Source organism: Plasmodium gallinaceum (assembly GCF_900005855.1).
Source record: "Plasmodium gallinaceum strain 8A genome assembly, contig: PGAL8A_v1_62, whole genome shotgun sequence".
In the NCBI taxonomy this organism is placed as follows: Eukaryota; Apicomplexa; class Aconoidasida; order Haemosporida; family Plasmodiidae; genus Plasmodium; species Plasmodium gallinaceum.
Genome location: NW_021628221.1, coordinates 421,886 through 442,804, shown reverse-complemented (window position 1 = coordinate 442,804; position 20,919 = coordinate 421,886). Strand labels below are relative to the sequence as shown.

The 20,919-nt window shown below is 16.1% G+C and overlaps 4 protein-coding genes across 4 annotated transcripts; 1 reads left to right on the top strand and 3 right to left on the bottom strand.

Moving 5' to 3' along the window:
• Nucleotides 1–1,855: 1,855 nt before the first annotated feature.
• PGAL8A_00104100 (conserved Plasmodium protein, unknown function) lies at nucleotides 1,856–2,521 on the top strand (the record flags this gene model as incomplete). Its single annotated transcript, XM_028673099.1, has 1 exon — nucleotides 1,856–2,521. The coding sequence occupies one exon, from the start codon at nucleotides 1,856–1,858 to the stop codon at nucleotides 2,519–2,521; it is 666 nt and encodes a 221-aa protein (XP_028526157.1).
• Nucleotides 2,522–2,810: 289 nt separating this feature from the next.
• Nucleotides 2,811–6,236, bottom strand: MRE11 (double-strand break repair protein MRE11, putative; the record flags this gene model as incomplete). Its single annotated transcript, XM_028673088.1, has 1 exon — nucleotides 2,811–6,236. One exon carries the CDS (start codon nucleotides 6,234–6,236, stop codon nucleotides 2,811–2,813), a length of 3,426 nt encoding a protein of 1,141 aa, XP_028526156.1.
• Nucleotides 6,237–6,878: 642 nt separating this feature from the next.
• PGAL8A_00103900 (conserved Plasmodium membrane protein, unknown function) lies at nucleotides 6,879–8,090 on the bottom strand (the record flags this gene model as incomplete). The annotated part of the gene is made up of 1 exon (XM_028673076.1): nucleotides 6,879–8,090. The coding sequence occupies one exon, from the start codon at nucleotides 8,088–8,090 to the stop codon at nucleotides 6,879–6,881; it is 1,212 nt and encodes a 403-aa protein (XP_028526155.1).
• Nucleotides 8,091–8,931: 841 nt separating this feature from the next.
• On the bottom strand, nucleotides 8,932–19,854 carry PGAL8A_00103800 (serine/threonine protein kinase, putative; the record flags this gene model as incomplete). Its single annotated transcript, XM_028673065.1, has 1 exon — nucleotides 8,932–19,854. The coding sequence occupies one exon, from the start codon at nucleotides 19,852–19,854 to the stop codon at nucleotides 8,932–8,934; it is 10,923 nt and encodes a 3,640-aa protein (XP_028526154.1).
• Between the last annotated feature and the right edge of the window lie 1,065 nt (nucleotides 19,855–20,919).

The window sequence follows — 20,919 nt, the reverse complement described above, 5'->3', positions numbered from 1 at the left end:
AAAAAAATAAACCTTTTTTTGTAATCTTCTTTCATTTTTTTTATAGATAAATAATAAATTACATATAATTTATCAACTTAATATTATAAAAAAAAAAAAAAAAAAAAAAAAATTAATAAAATAAAATAAAAATTTCATTTACTTTTTTCCAAACTTTTATTTTAAAAAAATATTATGAAGGAAAAATATATTTTTCATTCTTTAAAAATGATAAATAAATTGAATTAAATGTTTTAAATAACTAATATATTTCAATAAAACTCAGAATTTTTTTTTTTGATTATTTAAGAATTGTTATATAATAATACGTTATCATCTTATTTGTTTAATATAAATAAAAAAATATATTAATAAAATATTTGTTATTGACACAAGAAAAATTGACAAATTATATAAGGACGTAAAGCGAAACTGTCTTATCAAAAATTTAAAATTTATATATGATTATTTAAAAAAGTAGAAGTATTATTTTTATTACATTTTTTGCATTTCTAGAGATATTTCTTTTCCTATTTAATAATGTTGATTTTATATATTAAGTTTACAGCATTTATTAATTTTACATATTAATTATATGTTGAGATTATTAATAAACGCACTTAATACTTTCAATTTGAAAAATATTTTTTAAAACGAACATTCATTTTTATTCCTTCTGTTTATTTCAATTCAATATATATTTTATTTTTCTTTTAAATGGGATTTCATGTTTTCGTATCATAAAAGTGTGGTGTTTATATATATAACTTTTACTCATTAAATCTGAATATTACTTTATAATATTATAAATAGAATAAAATAATAAAAGAACTTTAATTATTTGGTAATATATATTAATATAGATCTTTAAATATGCATTTAAAAGAAAAAAGAGAATAATATCCTTTTTTAGATATTTTTAAAAATTGAAATAGGAATTTTTTTTTTCTTTTTTAACAAAAAGAACTGGCTTAAAATTTCATAAAAGGAATTTAAATTAGAATATATTATATATATATATATTCCTTTATCATGTAATATTTAAGTACTTTTCTGTCCTATTTTATTTTATAATTTTTTTAGTTCATTATAATATATTTTAATGTTTATAATATCTTTGAATATCTTATTTTAAAATAACTTATTTATTTTAATAAATAAGTCTAAAAATTTATAGTACTGAAAAATACCTTACAATAAAATAAATTTGAAAATATAAATTTAATATGAATTTTTAAATATATTATTTCAATATATTATGTAAATTCAAGAAAAGTATAATTCTAATTTTCACATAATTGCTAATTCAAATTATCTTAATTTGTATACCATTACTTTATTCATTATTATAATATCAACTTTATTGGTATATAAATGAAAAAATAATGTATTTCAAACTATTTTCTTTTTTAAACTTTTCATATATATATATATATATTTATATATTTATATATATAATTTTTTTTTTTTTTTTTTTTTTTGAGAATAATATTCAACAACAATCAAAATATTTTTATGCAATAAAACTTGAGGTTTCAACTAATGTAATTTTTTATTTTTACGTTTTATTGTAATTTATAATTAATAAATGATAAATATGTATAAAAAAAAAAAAAAAAAAAAAAAAATGTTTAATGAATATTTTTATGTATCTTTTATTTCATTAAAGATAAAATTAAATATTCAATAAAAAAGTTGAATATAAAATAATGTATAAAAATGTTGTAATTTAAAATTTTTTTTTTTTTATGTTTTATCTAATTTATATTTTTATTTATTTTTATATAAATTTTGAATTTCTTACGTTAAATATTTTTTAATTTATTTTTACATACTATATATATATATATATTATTTTTTCTCTTTCTCTTTTGTTATGCTTCACTTTTTTGTAATTTTTCTTTTAATTAATTTAACATATTCTATTAATATAAATGTAAAGAACTATTTATTTTTTAATGATAATTTTAATAACATTCAAAAATGTAAAATTTTTAAAACAAAAAGAATATTTGAAAGAGATATGAAAAATAATATAATATATAAACAGATAAAAGAAGAAAATTATCCATTTAAAAAATATAGTATTGATGATGTATATTATGGTAGAATATTAAGCATTAATCAAAGAAAAATAAAATTAGATATTTTGTGTGATAGAAAAGCTTATTTAAATACATCAGAATATTTTAGTTTAGAAGGGTTACAAAAATATATTTTTCTTATAATAAAAATACATAATATAATTAAAGTTAGAATAGCAAGAATTGATAATATACATAAGAAAATTATAGTTGATATTAAGAAATACACTAATGAAGAGATATTATCATCATTTAAAAATACGAATAATCTAATTAATTCTAAAATTTTAGATATTAGAGATAATTATGTGTTACTTTATTTAGCACCTAAAATTCATGCAAAATTAATAATTAAGCAAAGTGATGATTTAAATAAATATAAAATAGGAAATAACATTTTAACTAAAATAGATTATTTTGATAAAGTTAAAAATGAATTATATGTAAAAAATTCTTAAAAACATAAAAAAAAAAAAAATAATAAAATAATAAAATATTAAAATTTCTATAAAAGTTTTCATAAACTTTTTAACATTTATACTACATGTATAAATTTAGAAATTTTAACATAAAATCTAATATTTTTAATTTATAAATTTTATAAAAAATATATTTAAATTTTTTTTTGTTTTAATCTATTAGATAAACATTATAAAAATTTTAAAATATTATTTACATAATTTAATATGAATAAATAAATTATGCATATACATATATGCATATACATATATATATGTATGCATTTTATTAAATTGAAAAAAACTCTTGATTATTTAATTTTTCTGTAAGATTTTTCAAATAATCATCCGTTAAATTTTCTATTGGGATATCTTTTATGTTTTGTTCTAGTAAGTCTATTTTATCTTTAGAACATTTATCAACCATAGAAATAATAGAATTAAAATCAGAATTTGAATTAGAATTAAAAGAAGAATTTGTATTTAAAATAAAATTTTGCATAGTATCCATTATTACTTTTTCATCTAGTATAGATAACTTATTTTTCATATCACAATAATCGAATAATATATCAAACACCTTATTATATTCATTTATATATTCCATATTATGAAGATCTTTGTCATTTGTTTCATTATCTTGTATACATTGCATATTATCTCTATTTTTTATCTTCTTTTTATAAAAAGATAAACATTCAGAAGGATTTGCTATACTGCTTATAAAAAGAGAGCCAAATGATTGAGTATTTATTATGTTAATATCATCATATTCTACTTTTAATTTTATTAGAGGTTTTTCATATACATATTTTTTTATTTTTATTAAATCAAAAGTGTCATAACAATCTGAAAAGGCCATATGTATAAATGTACTTGAGTAAAAATCTTCATTTTTTAAGTTGGAATAAAAATTGTGAATTTCATCTTCAGATAATATGGAATAAAAATATTTTTCTCTTTCTTCTGGTTTTTCAAACAAACTATTCATTGTGTTTTCATTTATTTTGTTAGAGATTAATTCATTTATTTCTTTATTTTTATAAATGCAAGTTTTATCATTTTTATCTCCATTAAATGGGAAAAACAACTTTTTAAATAAATAATATTTTTTAATTTCTTCGTTTAAATTTTTTTTCACATCATTCAAAATTATATTTGTTTGTTCATGTAAAAACTCTTTTAAAATTTTTTCCTCTTTAAAATTTAAATTAAAATCACCTAATCGAATATCTTTAAGTTCAAAAGGTCTAACTGTTTCTAAATTTATTTTTAAAAATCGAAATCTTTCATTTCTTATTTCTAATAAACCAATATATTTATCTCCATATTCGTTTGGACATAATGATGTTCTAACTGATGATCCTAATTGTAAATTATAAAACGAATTAAATATACTTTCTTCTAAATATGGTTTGGAAAAATGTTCATGACCCCATATAACCAAATCAATAAATTTTGGGACAAATGATTCTTTAATAAAATTTTTTGTATTATTACCATATGTATTTCTTATGTATCTATTTTGATGTAATACTAAAATATTTATCCTATTTTTATAATCAGATGGTAAAACAAACTTTACTTTATTATTTTCAAATGATCTATATAATCGTTCATCTTTCATCCATCCAATTGCATAAATTGAAATTTTTGTTTTATTTTTATTTAAAAGAATAGGTTTAATTACAATATTATCTAAACTGTTTTTCCCAATATAATTAATTAAATTAGAAATATTTAGTATATCTAATGGAGAAATGAAATCATAACTATAAGGATAATCATGGTTTCCGTGAATTGTAAAAAATGGTATAGATTTTTCATATTTTTCGTTTAAAGAACAAATTTTTAAGTTGTTTAAAATTTCCTTTTTATTTTTTAAACCATTTAAATCCTTAATTATTTCTTTATTATAATAATATTTATCATTATCTTCATATTTTTCATACATACTATCATTATATTTTATACTTTCATTATCATCTTCATATCTTGATTTATTATTATTTTTTTTTTTTTTTTTCTTTCCATATTTTTCTATAATTTTATCATTTGTATTTGAGCTACTAAAATCTTTTTCTTTTATTTTTTTCTTTTTTTTTTTTTTTTCTTTTTTATTCTTTTTATTTTTTTTCTCTTCAAGTACCTCATTAGAAAAATCACTTTCAGTTTTTAAATATTCCTCATATACTTTTTCATTTTCATAATATTCATATTCATAATTTGTGATTTCTTTTACATGTGTGTTCAATTTTTTTTTACTTGATTCTTTCTCTTCTTCTAATACCCAATTTTCTTTTTTATTAATATGGCAGTATTTTCTCATAATTGACATAGATTTAAACAAAGTATACTCAGATACTTTATTTTTATGAAATAAATCCCCACTATTTAAAATCATATCAACATTTAATTTTTTTGCTATAAATAAAATTTCTTCAAATGAATTGAAACTGTCTTTTTTTTGTATAGAATTATTTTCTTTATATCCTAAATGATTATCTGTGCATAACAAAATTTTAAAAGTGTCTGGTAAATTTTCGCTCAGCTTAGCTTTTAGTTCGTTTATTTTCATATTTTTAAATAAATCACTACCTTCTTGTTCATTTATTAAATTATATTTTTTTTTTTTTTCTTTTTGTTCGTCTAAGAAATTATTATTTTGTTCATATAATGTAAGCATATTTTTTTCCTTTTTTTCATCAGGTTCTAATAAATATCCTTTTTTTTTCAAATAGTTATCTATCTTTCTTTCATCTTTTTCATTAACACTTTCAATGTTGTTTTCACTCCTCTTTTTCTGTTCATCATTTTTACTATTTTCATTATTACTATTTTCATTATTACAATTTTCATTATTACTATTTTCATTATTACTATTTTCATTATTACAATTTTCATTATTACAATTTTTATTATTACTATTTTCATTATTACAATTTTCATTATTACTATTTTCATTATTAGTATTTTTTTTATTTTTATATGTGAATTTTTTTTCATTATCACAATTTAATGATCCATTTAAATTTAAACAGTGATTATTCATATTTCTATTTTCCGTATTTTCTTCTCTATTATTATAATATATAAAATTGTCATTGTTATTTTTTATATTTTCATTGCTATGCTCTTTTAAATGACTATTTTCGTCATATAATTTTAAGAAACTATTAAATTTCTTATTTTTTCCTTTAGAATTATCATCTAATTTATTTCTATTAATTTCAGATATATTTATATCATTTTCACTTGTATACTTTTTCTTTGTATCATTTATGTCTATATTTTCTAAATTTAATTTATTTTCATAAATTACTGCATTTTCTGCATATTTATCTTTTTCATAATTCAAATTATCTATTTCATATTTTTCTTCTTTTTCATTTATTGTTTCTTTTAATAATGTATCACTTATCTTGTACAAATTACTATATAAATTTTTTATAGATATTATTCTAGTTTTTTTTTTATTCATTACATTATTCCTATTAATATTACTACTATCATTTATTTTCAAAATACTACTGTTTTTATAAATTTCATCATTTGTGTTTTTAATGAAATTATTTGCTATGTTTTCATTTTTCGTGTTATCAATATTATTTTTGTTCATTTCTAATTCATTTTTAATTTTATTTTTTTTATTTAATATATCTATATCATTTTCACATAAACTATTATTATAATCATCATTCAACCAAACGTTCATCCTTTATTAAATCCTTCTCATTAATTAATATAACCTTTTTTAAATTCTTTTTTATAATTACATTCCAGCATATTTTTTAGATTTATTTTATTCAAACATATATCAATAGAGTTGCAATATAAGAAGTAACTTTAAAAAAAAAAGATAATAATTTAAATGTATTTAAAAAAAAAAAAAAAAAATACAGTTTAAACATAAAATTATAAATAAAATTAATCTAATATTAAAGTCAAATATAATATAAAATTAAAGAAATAGGAAATTTAACAGAAAAAATAAATAAAATATTTTTTAGTGCAGCTAAATTCTGACTATAAAAAAGCCTTTTTTTAAATTCTAATACTTTTTAAAAAAAATACCACATTATTATTTTATATTTCTCTTAAATAAATAATATTAAGTTGATATTTTAAAAAAAAAAAAAAATTGTTAATAAAATTAATTTTTTAAAAGAAGCATATTCTTATATATAAAAAATACAAAAAAAAAAAAAAAAAAAAAAAAAAAAAAAAAAAAAAAAAAAAAAAAAAAATACACGATAAATTTTTGATTATTATAGATTAAAAATGATCCACATTTACAAATGATTAAAAGAAAAAAAAAAAAAAAAAAAATATAATAAATATAAAAAAGAATAAGAAATTATTTACGAAAAAATTTAAGAGGAGGAAAAAAAAAGTATGTTGAATAATATATTTTATAAATATTAATTATATCTATTATTTTAAAAGAAATATAAATAATTAATATAAGAAACAAAAAAAAGAAATTTTTTTTTATCTTAGATATATTTTCATTATTTGAGTAATATAATAATGTAAATAGTAATATACTTATTACAAAAATTAAAAATGAAAAAACAAATCCTTCAAGTATATATTGAGAATTTGTAGAACGATATATATATTTTTGAAATATAGTTTCAATACTTTTATCTGTATTATACATTTCAGATTTATTAATTAAACAGTGAAATATACCACTTAAACATATCAAGTATAAAATAAATGAACAAATAAATATTAGAACTGTGTATTTTTGTAATAGTAATACAAAAAAATAAAGAAATATAAATACCAAGATTATAAAAACTGTTATATATAACTTTTTTTTGTAAACAAGATCTTCATGCAATATAAGTTTATTTCTATTATGTAAATTAATAAATTCTATAAAGTATTTTTGAATGATTTTATTATTTATTTCTTTCTTGTTTTCTCCTATTTGTTTTATATTTTTTATATAATGTTCTAACATATAATTTTTTTTAATTCTTGAAGAATAATTAAAATTATCAAAAGTGTTACTATTTATATATATAAATTCTGGTAAATTGTAAATCGTATGAACATATTTTAAAGGTTTTATATAATATTTATTAAAATTTATATAAAAAAAGAAAACTGGTTTTATTAAATAGTTCTTTTGTTTATCTTTTTCTTTTTCTTGTTCATTTGAAAAGTTATTTTCATTATATAAATAATTATTATCTAAAATTATTTTTTTTGCAACTTCGTTATATAGTTCTAACAAAACAAGGCTCTTTCTATCAAACTTTGAAATAGTATTATTACTCTCTACATCTATATAAAATAATACACAATCATAGTCATCCGTTTTATTTAAAACATAATCAATATAATCATTTAATGTAATTTCATGAATATAAATAAATAAATGTTTTTTATTTTCATCTAAATTTCCGTAAGTTTCATTCAAATGTAATTTTATTTTTTTATTTATTAATTTTTTCAATTTAATTAATTTTTCGTTTTCATCAAAACAATAAATTATTTTAAATAAGTAAATTACAACAAAAAAAATCACGTATTTTTTTAAATATATATTCATCATACTCTTGATTTTTTTTTTTTTCCCTTTATATTTTTTTTATATATCACTCTTCATTTGTGTATTTCTATGTATCCTATTTTTATAATTTATTTTTAAATATAAATAATTAATTAATTTTCTAAAACAGCATTATTTATTTTTTTATGAAATTTAAAAAATACAATACTTATATATATATATATTTTTTTTTTAATTAAAATTTTTTATATAAATATGTAAAAGTAATATTTTCTTATAACGTTTTAAAAAAAAAAAAAAAAAAAAAAAAAGCTTTGAAATGGATTTTAATTTTTTTTTATAAAAGAAAAATTTGTCTTTTTAAAAAAGAAAAAAAAATTTATATATTTAAAATATTATACAAAATTTTCACAAAAAAACATAATCATAAATAGAAGTTTCACGAATTTGAAAAAAATTAATTTTTTAATAAAATATATATATAAAAAAAAAAAAAAAAATATATTTAAATCATTTTATAAAATAGTAAAAAAAGAAAAATATTTAAAAGTTTTAAAACAGAATATTAAAAAAAAAAAAAAAATATTTATAGTGATAAAAATAATACAAACGAACAAAAAAAAAAAAAAGAGAAAAATAAATCAAATTAAAAGTTAATTTTATATATATATATATATATGTTAAACGTTACAAAAAAAATAAAAAAAAAAAAAAAAATTGGATAATAATTTGAATACTTAATTAAATATGTGAATATATTTTTATTTTTTTTTTTTTTTCTTAAATATTAAAATAAATTTAAAAATATCATAAATAAAACATAAAAATATATTCGAAAAATATAGAAAAAATAAAATATATGTTTTTATAATAAAAGAACAAATTATTTGTTAAAATAAAACACATTACCTACAGTTAATATTTTATTGTATAAATCTTCTGATGTTAATCTAGATTTATAATCTAATGATAATAAATTTTTACATAATTTTGCTACATTTGGATGTTTTTTAATTAGCAAATCTGGTAAAATTCTTTGTCTTGCATTACATAAAATTTTCGTTCTTTCCATGTTGGTTTTAGTTCTCGTAAATAGATCAACGATAATTAAACCAAGAGAAAACATATCAACTGCTTTTGTATATTTATGTTCTATTAGTTGTTCAGGAGCTGAATACATTTTCGTACCAATTCCTAGAGTATGATAAGATTCCATTTTATCTTTCAAACTAAAATTGGATTTTTCTGATATTTTTGTCTGATAGTTACAAGATTCTTTTTTCTTTAAATACTTTTTTTTGAACATTTTATTATTATTAATGTTTTGAAATAAATAAAAGTTACATTCTTTAAAATTATTTCTTTTGTTTTTGTACTTACTATTTCTATTGTATCTTTTTAAAGAATTAAATAAAAATGTTTTCTTAGTAGTGCAACGATAAGAATTTTTTTTATTATTATTCTCATCTTTACTAGTCTTCTTTTTTTTATTCTTACTTAATACAATATTAGTACTGTTACTTTTCTTAGAAATCATAAAAAGATTCTTCATGGTATCACAATTTACAGACTTACTATCTTTTTTTTTGTCTTTATTTTGATTCTCCATATATTTATTTATATTTGTGTTACTAATAGTTTTACCACATATTTTTTTATCATAAGGCGTAAAATTTTTACTATTCTGAGTTTTTTTAAATGTAAAAATTCCATTTATACTGTTTTGATTATCTATGCATATTTCATTATTATCATATCTATCATTATTATTAATAGAAAAATTATCCTTGATATGCTTATGTTCAGATGTTTCTGTGTTATCTATATTACTATGAAATATATTTGATTCTTTAAAATTGTTTAAAATTTTTAACTTCCTTAATTGGCTTAACTTATTTGATATATGTAGCTCATTTGTTACTTTTAATTTTTTTGACTTGTTTAATTCAACTAATTTATCTAGCTTATTTAATTTTTGTAAGTTATTATACTCTTCTGATTTATCTAACTCATAAAAATGATTTATTATTTTGTTTTGTAAATTATTAAAGCATTCATAATTTGATGAAAAGTTTTTTTTATCATTTTCTATATATTTCTTAAAAATTTCTTTATTTAAGTGATAAAATACTTTTTTTCTACCTAAGTATGATAATGCATAATTATCGTTTTCTTTTTTTTTAATATTAATTTGGTTATTTAAGCTTCTTTTTATGATGCTTTCATTTGAATTCATATTAAAGTTATTTTCAGAATGCATCTCATTTATGCTATGAATTTTTTTTGCAACTGAACATTTCTTTGAATGCATATTAATTTTTTTTACATCTAAATAATCATAAGAAGCTAAACCAAAATCACCTATTTTAACAATGTTGTTATCACAAATGAATATGTTAGATGGTTTCAAATCACGATGCATTATGTTATTTTTATGAATGTAATGTAATCCCATTATTATCATGTGGATAATTTCTTGATTTCTTTTAAAATTAATATATGTTCTCCTATTAATATAATTTTCTAATGTGTTATTACAATATTCCATTCTTATATATAAATTAAATTTATATTTCTCCTTTTTTTTTAAATTATGTTTATTATGCTTGTTATTTATTTTTAAAGAAAAGGAATTAAAATTATTATTTTTATAATTTTCATGTTTTAAAAAATTTAATTTTTTTTTACTTTTATTTAAAATACTTAATATTTTTGTATGCAAATAATTAATGTTTCTATTACTGTCCGTTTGTGTATGATTTCCATAATAGTCATAATAATTACCTTCATTATTATCAATATAATTAAAATATTTCTTATCATTATTATTGTTATTATTATCAATATCCTTATTTGAATCACTTATATTATAATTGTTATAATAGCTAGTAATATCACTTTTATTTTTATGCGTTTGATTATTATCATTACAATTATAATCACATTTATTTTTGTAAAAAAGCTGAACATTTTTTTGTGTGTAATATGTATTTTTTATTATATTAAAACAATTATGAAAAAAAAAATATTTAAAGTTTTTATAAATTATATTGTTTTGAAAAAAATAATTATACTTTAAAGAAGAAGACGCATATCTTTGAAAATTTAAAAAGATGTCTTTAAAAAAATATTTATTTTCATATAAAAACTCATTTTTTTTATTTATTTTCATATTTATTTGATTAACTGTTAATAGAAAATGAAAACTCTTATCAAGAATTTTCTTAAAAGATGCAACATTAGTAGAAACATTTAAAAAATTTTGTTTTATCTGATTTCTTATTACTTTATTATTTATGTGTGAATTAACAAATGTAAGATTTTTATTTCTCCTTTTATTTATTTCGTTCCTTGTTTTTGTTAGTTTATTTCTTAAAAGAAAACTTTTTTTCATCTTTACGTTAAGCACTTTGTTATTATTATATACGATATTTTTTTTTTTAATAATGTTTTTTTTTATTTTATTAGATACTTTGAATTTATACATATATGGGGTAATAATCATCCTTGTGTTCATAATTTTTTTATTATAATTAAAATTCTGTTTTTTAATTTGGTTTATATAGTAAAAATAGTTGTAATCATTTTCAAGAAATATTATAATAAAAAAGATTTTATTTAGAAAATTTTCTAATTTTTCAATGTATTCTATATTTAGAATATTAAATATATAACTATTATTATTATCATTATTATTATTATTATTATTATTATTATTATTATTATTATTATTATTATTATTATTATTATTATTATTATCGGAGTTAATATCACAAATGGTATTTTTTTCATATTCATTTCTTATAGGAAATTTCATTTTAAAGTCTACTTCATTTATTAAATAACTTTTACGAAGAAATTTAAGGTATTCTAAGCATAAAAGTACATAACATATCTTTTCGGTTTTAAATAAATTAAAATACATATTATTAATTATACTTAATTTTGAAATATTATAAAAATAGTTAAAAGAATTTACTAAATTAGTAAGAAATATTAATTTAATATGGATTATATCCATTTTAAGTAATCCGGAAACCTTTTCATTTTTTTTTTTTATTGAACTGTTATTTTTATAAGGGTTTTCAATTAAAGTGTCTTGATTTTGAATATTATGAAAAGTTCTTGATGATTTCAACGGATGTAATCTTTCACTATAAATCGTCGTAAAATATTTAGGAGAATTAAAATTCAGATTAGTTTTCATATATTTTTTATTGTTTTTTCTCGAAATTTTGAATAATATACAATTATTACTAGATGAATACATTTCTATTTTTTCATCTAATTTTTTTTTTTTTTGTTTTAAATTTAAATCATTTTTTATTTCGCATATTTTTTTTATTATTTTTTTGGACTTAAATTTTGCTTTTTGTTTATAATTTAGCTGATTTCGTTTTTGAAAAAAAAAAAAATTAATTTTTTTATTTTTTATTTCTTTTGTATATAAATTTGTTTTATAATAAAATTTTAATTTTTTCTTGTAGGATGATTCATTGTAGGAACAAGTTGTATTATTATACATCAGATCCTCGTAATTTTTAGTTAGTTGATTCCTAAAACTATCCATATTATTTTTATTATAATTTATGTTAAAATGTTCACAATTTAATTCATTATTACTCTTTATTTCATCAGAGTAAAAATGTGTTAAATTTTTTTCCAATGTATCTCCTTTTAAAATCTCATTATCCAAAATACTACTTGAATAACTTAATAATTTCTTTATAGTATTATTTTCTAAAATACTAAAATAACCATAATCATTATAATTATTCATATTTTTTCTACTATTTTGATTATATTTCTTTTTGCTATTTTTATTGTAATATAAATGAGTTTTATTTCTTAAAAGTGAATACTCATTTGATGAATTTCGGATCAGGAGTTCCTTATTCATAAATTCTAAAGTCTTATAATGTTTTTCTATACTTGAAGAAAAACAGTTCTTAATAAATCTATCATTATTAATTTCTTTTTTGTCAACGTAAATATGTTCATTAATCTTATTAAAATTTTGATTATTGCATACTTCATTATTATAAGTAAAATTATTAAAGCTATTTGATTTATTAACTTTATTTAATATATTAGAGCAATTATTATTATTTTTACGTAATAACAAAAAATTCTTTGAATTACTTATAGGACAGTTATATATTTTATCATTATTCTGACTAAATCTATTTTTTAAAGTAATGAAATTGATATATTTTGCATTTAATGCATCACTTAAAATTTTAATATAGAGATATGAAGATATATTTCTTTGCTTTCTTTTAAGAATATTGTGATATGTTTTAGTGTAGTTAAGACTTGTGTATTTTTTTTTAATTCCTTTGTATTTTAATACAACTTTTCTTTTTTTCATATTTTTTATTTTTTTAATTTTTTTCCCTTTGTTATTACTGCTGTTTTCAAAAATTATTTTGAAATCTTCATTTTCACTGGAATATTGAATATTTTCAAAAAAGTGTTCAATTTCTTTTTTTTTTATTTTTTCATTCTTCCGTTTGTTTATAAATGCTATTCTATCATTTAATATATCCACTTTTTTTTTTCCCAAATTATGAATGGTGTTCTTTTTTTTTTTATTTTTGTATTTGTTATTAAAATTAAAATTATTTTTCTTCAATTTTATTTTATTGAATTCACATTTTTTCATAGGATTAATCTCATTAAAGAGTACTTTTAAAAATATAAGACTTTTGTTTTTTTTTAAACTATTAATATATATTTGTTTAATATAATGAACATGATCATTATTTAAATTTGATATACTGCTACTATTATTTATTATTTCTTCTTTAGAATAATCACTGAATATTTGAAAAGAATTAAAATTATTACACCTATGAGTTTTCATATAATATATATCAAAAATATTACAATATTGAAGGGAATATTTTTTATCCTTCACAATATTTAATATAAAATATTTTTCCTTTTTTTTATAAATAACTCTTGTAACATTAAGATATAAAAAATTAGTTTTCATACTATTTTTTATTATATCATTAATAAAATATTTGTCTTCTAACTTTTTTTGATTTCTTTTTAAAATGCATTTTTTTTTATTTTTGTTAGTTTTAAATAAACTATTGTGTTTTATTATATTCCATTTCTTTTTATTTATTTTAAATATAACAGATTTATAGATAACAAATTTTTTATTTTTTTCCAATATACATTTCTTTATGTACTTTTTTTTTGTTAAACTGATGGACTTTTTAAATATCAATATATAATAATGAAGAAGTAATATAATTCTACTATATTTTTTAAAACATTCCTTAAGTATATTGTAATAAAAAATATGTAAATAATTATTTGATCTTTTAAAAATGTTATAACATATATTCTTATTATTACAATTAATTTTTCTCAAATTATCATTATTTTTATAATTATAATCTTTTATATTATAATTTGATCTATTCTGAGGTAAAATGTTTTTAAAAATTAATAAAGGATTCATAACAAATAAACTGCTACTAATAGATTTTATATTAAAAATTATATCTAAAGTTGTTTTTCTAATAATAGTTATATCTATTAAGAGAGACAAGGAATCCATATTTTTGTTATTAAACTTTTTATACCTCATTATTTTAGTTAAGAAATATATATAATATATAAAATAATTATTAAAATTAACAACAAATAAATCATTTATTATTTCTTCTTCATCCTGTGATAAACTAATTTGTTCATTTTTTTTCATATATATGTTTGTTAACAAATTGCTATAGTTTAAAAAATTAATTATATATATAATTAGAAAATTATAATGATAAAAAGTAATTTTGTTTTTACTTAATATGTTATAATTAAATAATTTATATTTATATCCGTCTAACATTTTATTATTACTTTTTAACTTATTCATAAAAATATTTTTCTTTCCGTATTTTTCTTTTATTCCATCAAATATAACTATTTCCTTTTTGTATTTTTGAATAAACGTTTTTCTTCTTTTTTCATTTGTTAAGTTATGTAAAAATGGGATATTTGTTAATTCGTTTAAAATATTTTGATTAATAATCTTAACTATTTCGTAATAATTGTAAAAATGAATATTACATATAAAAAAATTATATAGTTCATCCATTATTTTATTTTTAATATTCCTATTATAATAAACATTATATGAATGAATTATATTACTTTTATTTTTTAAAAAGTTATTATTTCTCAAAAAATTATACAAATTGTTCTTAAATAAGTTAACAAAATAATCTTTGTCATCGCATTTCAAACTATTTAAATATTTTCCTTCTATGAGGCAAAATAATTTGATTATTTTAACTTCATAATGTCTAATTTTATTTAAAACCATATTATAAAATCTCAATAAATAAATTTTATAACATTTTATACAAGAGATGTAAAAGACATTATTCATATTTTTTTTACACAACTTATAACTTTTCTTATAATATTTTTTAAAATTTTTATTAAATGAATAAAAATTTTTAAAAATTTTTTGTGTGAATATATTGAATAACTCAATATATATATTATATGTTAAAAAGTTTTGTTTCAAAATATTTAACAAATAATGATAATTTCTATATTCACAAATACTATCAAAATAATTCTCATTTACTTTTAAAATGATACTAAACATATAATAATAGAACATCTTAATTTTATTAAAATATACCTTTTCTACATTTACTTTGTTAAATTGACAATTTTTTGTAATTTTATAAAAAAAATAATTTTTATTTTTAAAGCTATATAAAATATATAAATTTAGGAAAAACATATTACCATATATATTATTTTCAATTTTAATTGTCAATAAATAATTATAAATAATTAATACTTTATAGAGTAAATCAAAAACAAATTTCAAATTTTTTCTTTTTAAACATTTATTAGTATTACTCTTAGAAAAAAAAGACTTTAATTTTTTATAATTTAATATATGATATTTTTCGTTGTGTTTTGTCATAAGTGAATTACATAAATCAAAAAAAATATCTATTTTATTGCTTTCTGTAAAAATTTCTTTTTCATTTTTGTATTTTATAAATATATTTGTTTTTAAATAAAATAAAAAATCTACCTTTTGATAATTGACACTAAAAATATTGCATTGATAATTTGTACTTCTTTCATATATAGAAAATTCATTTAGGAAAATTAAGATAATATAATATATCAAATTACTATATAATGTTTCAAGAATGTTTATATTTTTATTATGTTCCTTCTTATAATTAATTTTTGTATTATTTATACTCTGTTTGAATTTATTATCATTAATATTTTTTAATTTATTGTATTTTTGATTAAAATTCATCATGCTTAATATTTCTTTTTTATTTTCGAGATTTTTTTTACGATGTTTCTTTTCTTTTTTTTTTATTTTATTATTAAATAAATTATTATTACTTTGAATTTTAAATAAAAAATAATTTGTTTCATCTTTATTATGATATATATTCATTTTATGAAGTGGACCTGTATTTGTATAGGTTAAAGGACTTTGAATGTTATTTGTATCATATATATTATTTTGAATTTCTTCATTTTCGTATTTGCATAAAATTTTCTTTTTCTTCGTTAAAAATATTTTTCTGTTAACATTCATTTCCTGCATTAGATGTCTATTTTTTAATAAATTGTTTTTTTCTAATTTAATTTGATTATGATTACTATTATTTTTATTACCAATTTTTGAATAATCATCCTTCATTTTACCATGATCGTTATAATCTATATTTCTATTATCTTTGATATTTTTTAACTGTCTTAAATTATTAATATTGTAAGATATATTTTCAAATAAATTCAAAACATTTTTTGAATTATTTTTCATTAATTCTAAAAGTTCTTCATTTTTATAAATTTTATCGTTACTGAAAATAATTTTTATAAATTGATTTTTTGTTAAAGTTATTTTTTCATCATAATTAAAAATACTGTTGAAAAAGTAATTGTTATAATATATATCAATTTTATAATAAGGTATTTTCCTTTTCTTCATAATATTATCATTTATAATAATTTTTAGTTCATGCATAAAATATGTATCCGTATATTTATATCTGATAAACTTTTTATGATGAATGAAATCATTTTTTACTGGAGAGGTAATTGATATTTTAACATTTTTGTTATTTTCTGTTGTATTTTTTATATTATTATTTTTAACAAAATTATAAAATTCGTTGTCAATTAAATTATTTTCACATTTAAATATAGAGTTTACTAAGTTCGAGTTTAATTTATCTTTATTAATATTTTTGTTATCATATTTTAAATCTTTCATGTTATAAAAATAATCAAAATTATATTTCTCAATATGCGAATTTACAGTATCATTTTTATTTTCATTAATGAAATATGGATAATAATTATTCCTATATTTTAAAATATTAATATTATCATCAATATCTTTTCTTTTACAACTTAAGTAACTTTTATGTATTTCTTTTTTAATTATAGTTTTGTGATGATTTAGTTCAAGTTCATAATTCTTATTTTTTAATACTTTATTATATTTTAATTTATTATGTAATAACAATTCATTAATTCTATTCCATTTTTTAATACTTACATAATCTTTATTTTTAAAATTATTTATATATCTATTCCTTATTATATTATAAAATGCTTTCATGTCTTTTAGTATACCACATATTTTTTGTTGAATTTTACTTAAAATATAAACTCTTCTACTTTTTAATATTTTAAATAAAATTATCAAGTAGGTTTTTAGTATTCTATTTTGATAATTTATATTAATTAAAAACATATTTTTTTTTTTTCTTAAGAAAAAATTAAAAGATATTTTCATATTTATTTCTATATTTTTTAAAATTAATAAAAAATAAAATTTTAAAATAGTTGACTTCACATTTTTTTTTTTAATATTTATGTCATTGCAATCATCATCTAACCTATTTACATTCAAATTATGTTGTAATATTTTTAAAATTTTAAAATTTGTATAAATAACACTAGCTTTTTTTTTTTTATCTTTGTTATAAAATAAGTCAAAAAGTAAAATTACTAATTCAACATATAAATTATATGGAACCATTTTAACAACCTTTTCATTTTTTACTTTAAAAAATTTTAGAGCTTTATTTATTAAGAACAAATAATTATCAAATGAAAAAAATAGAATATTTTTCTTTTTTTTTTTTAAAACAATTTTTTCTCTTTTATTCTTTTTTTTTGTAACATTATAAGAATTAGTTAAATTATATAAGTATCTCTTTGTGTTTTCGTAAAGAATGTAATGTTTTATAGAACATTCATCATTACTCAACTCATATTTTTTTGGATGTACGAAATTATTTACATTATTACCGTTAAAATTATTCCAAATTAAAGAACTTAATCTTATATTTTTTAATAAATAATTATTTAAAATGTTTTTTGATCTCTTTAAATTTAACTTTGATTTTCCTACAAGATATAAAAATTTTCCTATAGCCTTGTAAATACGTATATTTCCTTTTGTAAGAAAACTAATAATTCTCTTCAATTTAGGCTTATAAATAATTTTATTATTTTTATTTACTTTGGATTTTTTGAGGTTTTTATTTATTTTTATATAATTAGAAGAAAAATAATTTTTTAGAATAAAATTACTGTATCTATATGCATAGATACTCTTCTTACATTTTATTTTATTACATAAAAAATCTCTACACAAAAAATTATATGGTTTATTATTATTTTCTTCAATGCTTAGTATACTACTAAGTTTTTTATATATACAAGAATCATCATAGTTGTTTTTAGATAACAAGTTATTAAAATCATTTATATGCTTATTTATTTTATTAAAATTTGATAAAATTTTATTATTCTTACAGAAAATAAAATCGTCTAATTCATATTTATTTTTAAATATGCTTTGAATATATGAGAGACTATTTGATAAATTTGAAAAAGAAATATAAAATATTTTTAGATCATCATTATATTTTGTTAAATTCATATATAAATGACCTAAATCATTCATTTTATATATATCTTGAGATGGTTTAAAATTCTCATTTTTCAAATAATTTTCATATAATCGAAATATTTTCCATTTATTATAACTATCTATTTTGAAGAGTGAATTATTTTTCCTAAATGAATTTATTTCTGGAAAAAATACAGTTTTCACTCCTTTTATGCTCTCACTGTTTTTACCTTTTTTTTTTTTCAAATTTTTAGAATTATTAACAGAATTTCTTTTGATTTTGCATACTTCATTTTGATCATGTTTATTTTTAGAAGTTATTAATTGACATTTACTGGCATAAAATTCTTCATTATTATTAAAGTAATTTATTTCTTCAAGTTTCTTTATTTTAGATAATTTCAATAAGTTATCATTAGTAACTTCACTTTTATTATTTTTATTTAAACAAAATGATTCATTATTATTTAAGGAATTTGAAGATTTTTTTTTACTATGTTTTTGTAATTTTCCTGATAATGAAATAATTAAGTTTTTTTTTTTTTTTGATTTTGATAAAACTTCATTTACTTCTAACCAACAATCATGCATTCTAACAATATTTGGGTGATTCTTCAATTTATTCAGACATTCAATTTCTCTTAAATTTAACAAAATTTTTTTTTCATAATTAAATATATTTGCAGAAAACTTTATATTTTTTAATGCGTAAAATTTTTTTTTTTTTTTTTTTTTTATCTTATAGACACAAGAAAATCCTCCAACAGCTATTAAATATTTAAATGTATATTTATCTTTAATATTTTTATTTATATTATTAAATTCATCATTGTATATTTTTTTCTTTATTTTCTTTTTACTTCTTAACATCTTCAAAATCTTTTTATTTTATAGTAAATATTTGTTAAAATATAAAATACATTTATTAACATCAGCTTTTCTTATCTATGCACATTAAAAAAAAAAAAAAAAAGTAAAAAAAAAACTACAAAGAATAGAATCAAATTAAAAAAGATCTAATCAAACAAATATCAAATAAAGAAAAACGGAAATCAACTTAAATATATCAAAATAAATCAATTTACATAAATTATAGCAACTGAAATCAAAATTAATCAGATAACCTAAATCAAAAAGAATCAAAAACATATCAAGTCAAATTAATTATTCTAATACAAGTAGCTCATTTCTATTGTTAATTTTTATATTTTCATATTTATTTATAGTTATATAAAGGAATTTTTATTCCTTTTTCAAAAATGTGGTAGCACCCAAAAATAATTTATTAAATTTTACAAAAATTAATTAATTTTCAATTATAGCAAGAAATAACTTTATTATTAGTGTGAGATATTAATAAATGAAAGAAAAATATATGTATAATAGAATAATAAAAAAAAATTATATATTTAAAATAAAAAAAAAAAAATTGCAGTCTATTTAATAAATTTATTACATCTACATTATAATGTATATCCATTCTAAAATTAAAAAAAATGATAAAATTTTTTTTAAAATTAATAAATATTCCTTTCTTTTTATACAATCCAATTTAATGATATTAAAAACATTAATATATAAATTAGAAAAAATTAATCTTAATAAAAATCATTAAAAATTTTATATTCAAAAATAAAAAAAAAATACGAATATGTAAGCTTATGTATATTTAAATTACAGTATGATACAAAAAAAAAAATATATTTGCACATATATATCACAACTATTTTATTATTTACATATAAATATATTAAGTATAAAAAAAAAAATATATTAACAATTTTCTTGACATTATTTAATTTATTATTACATATTTTAGAATACAAAAAAAAATTAAAAAAAAAAACAAGATGTAGTCTTACATTGCACATAGACAACTAAAAAAATTATAGATTGTGTAAATTTTCAGAATTAAATTCATAACAAAAAAAAAAA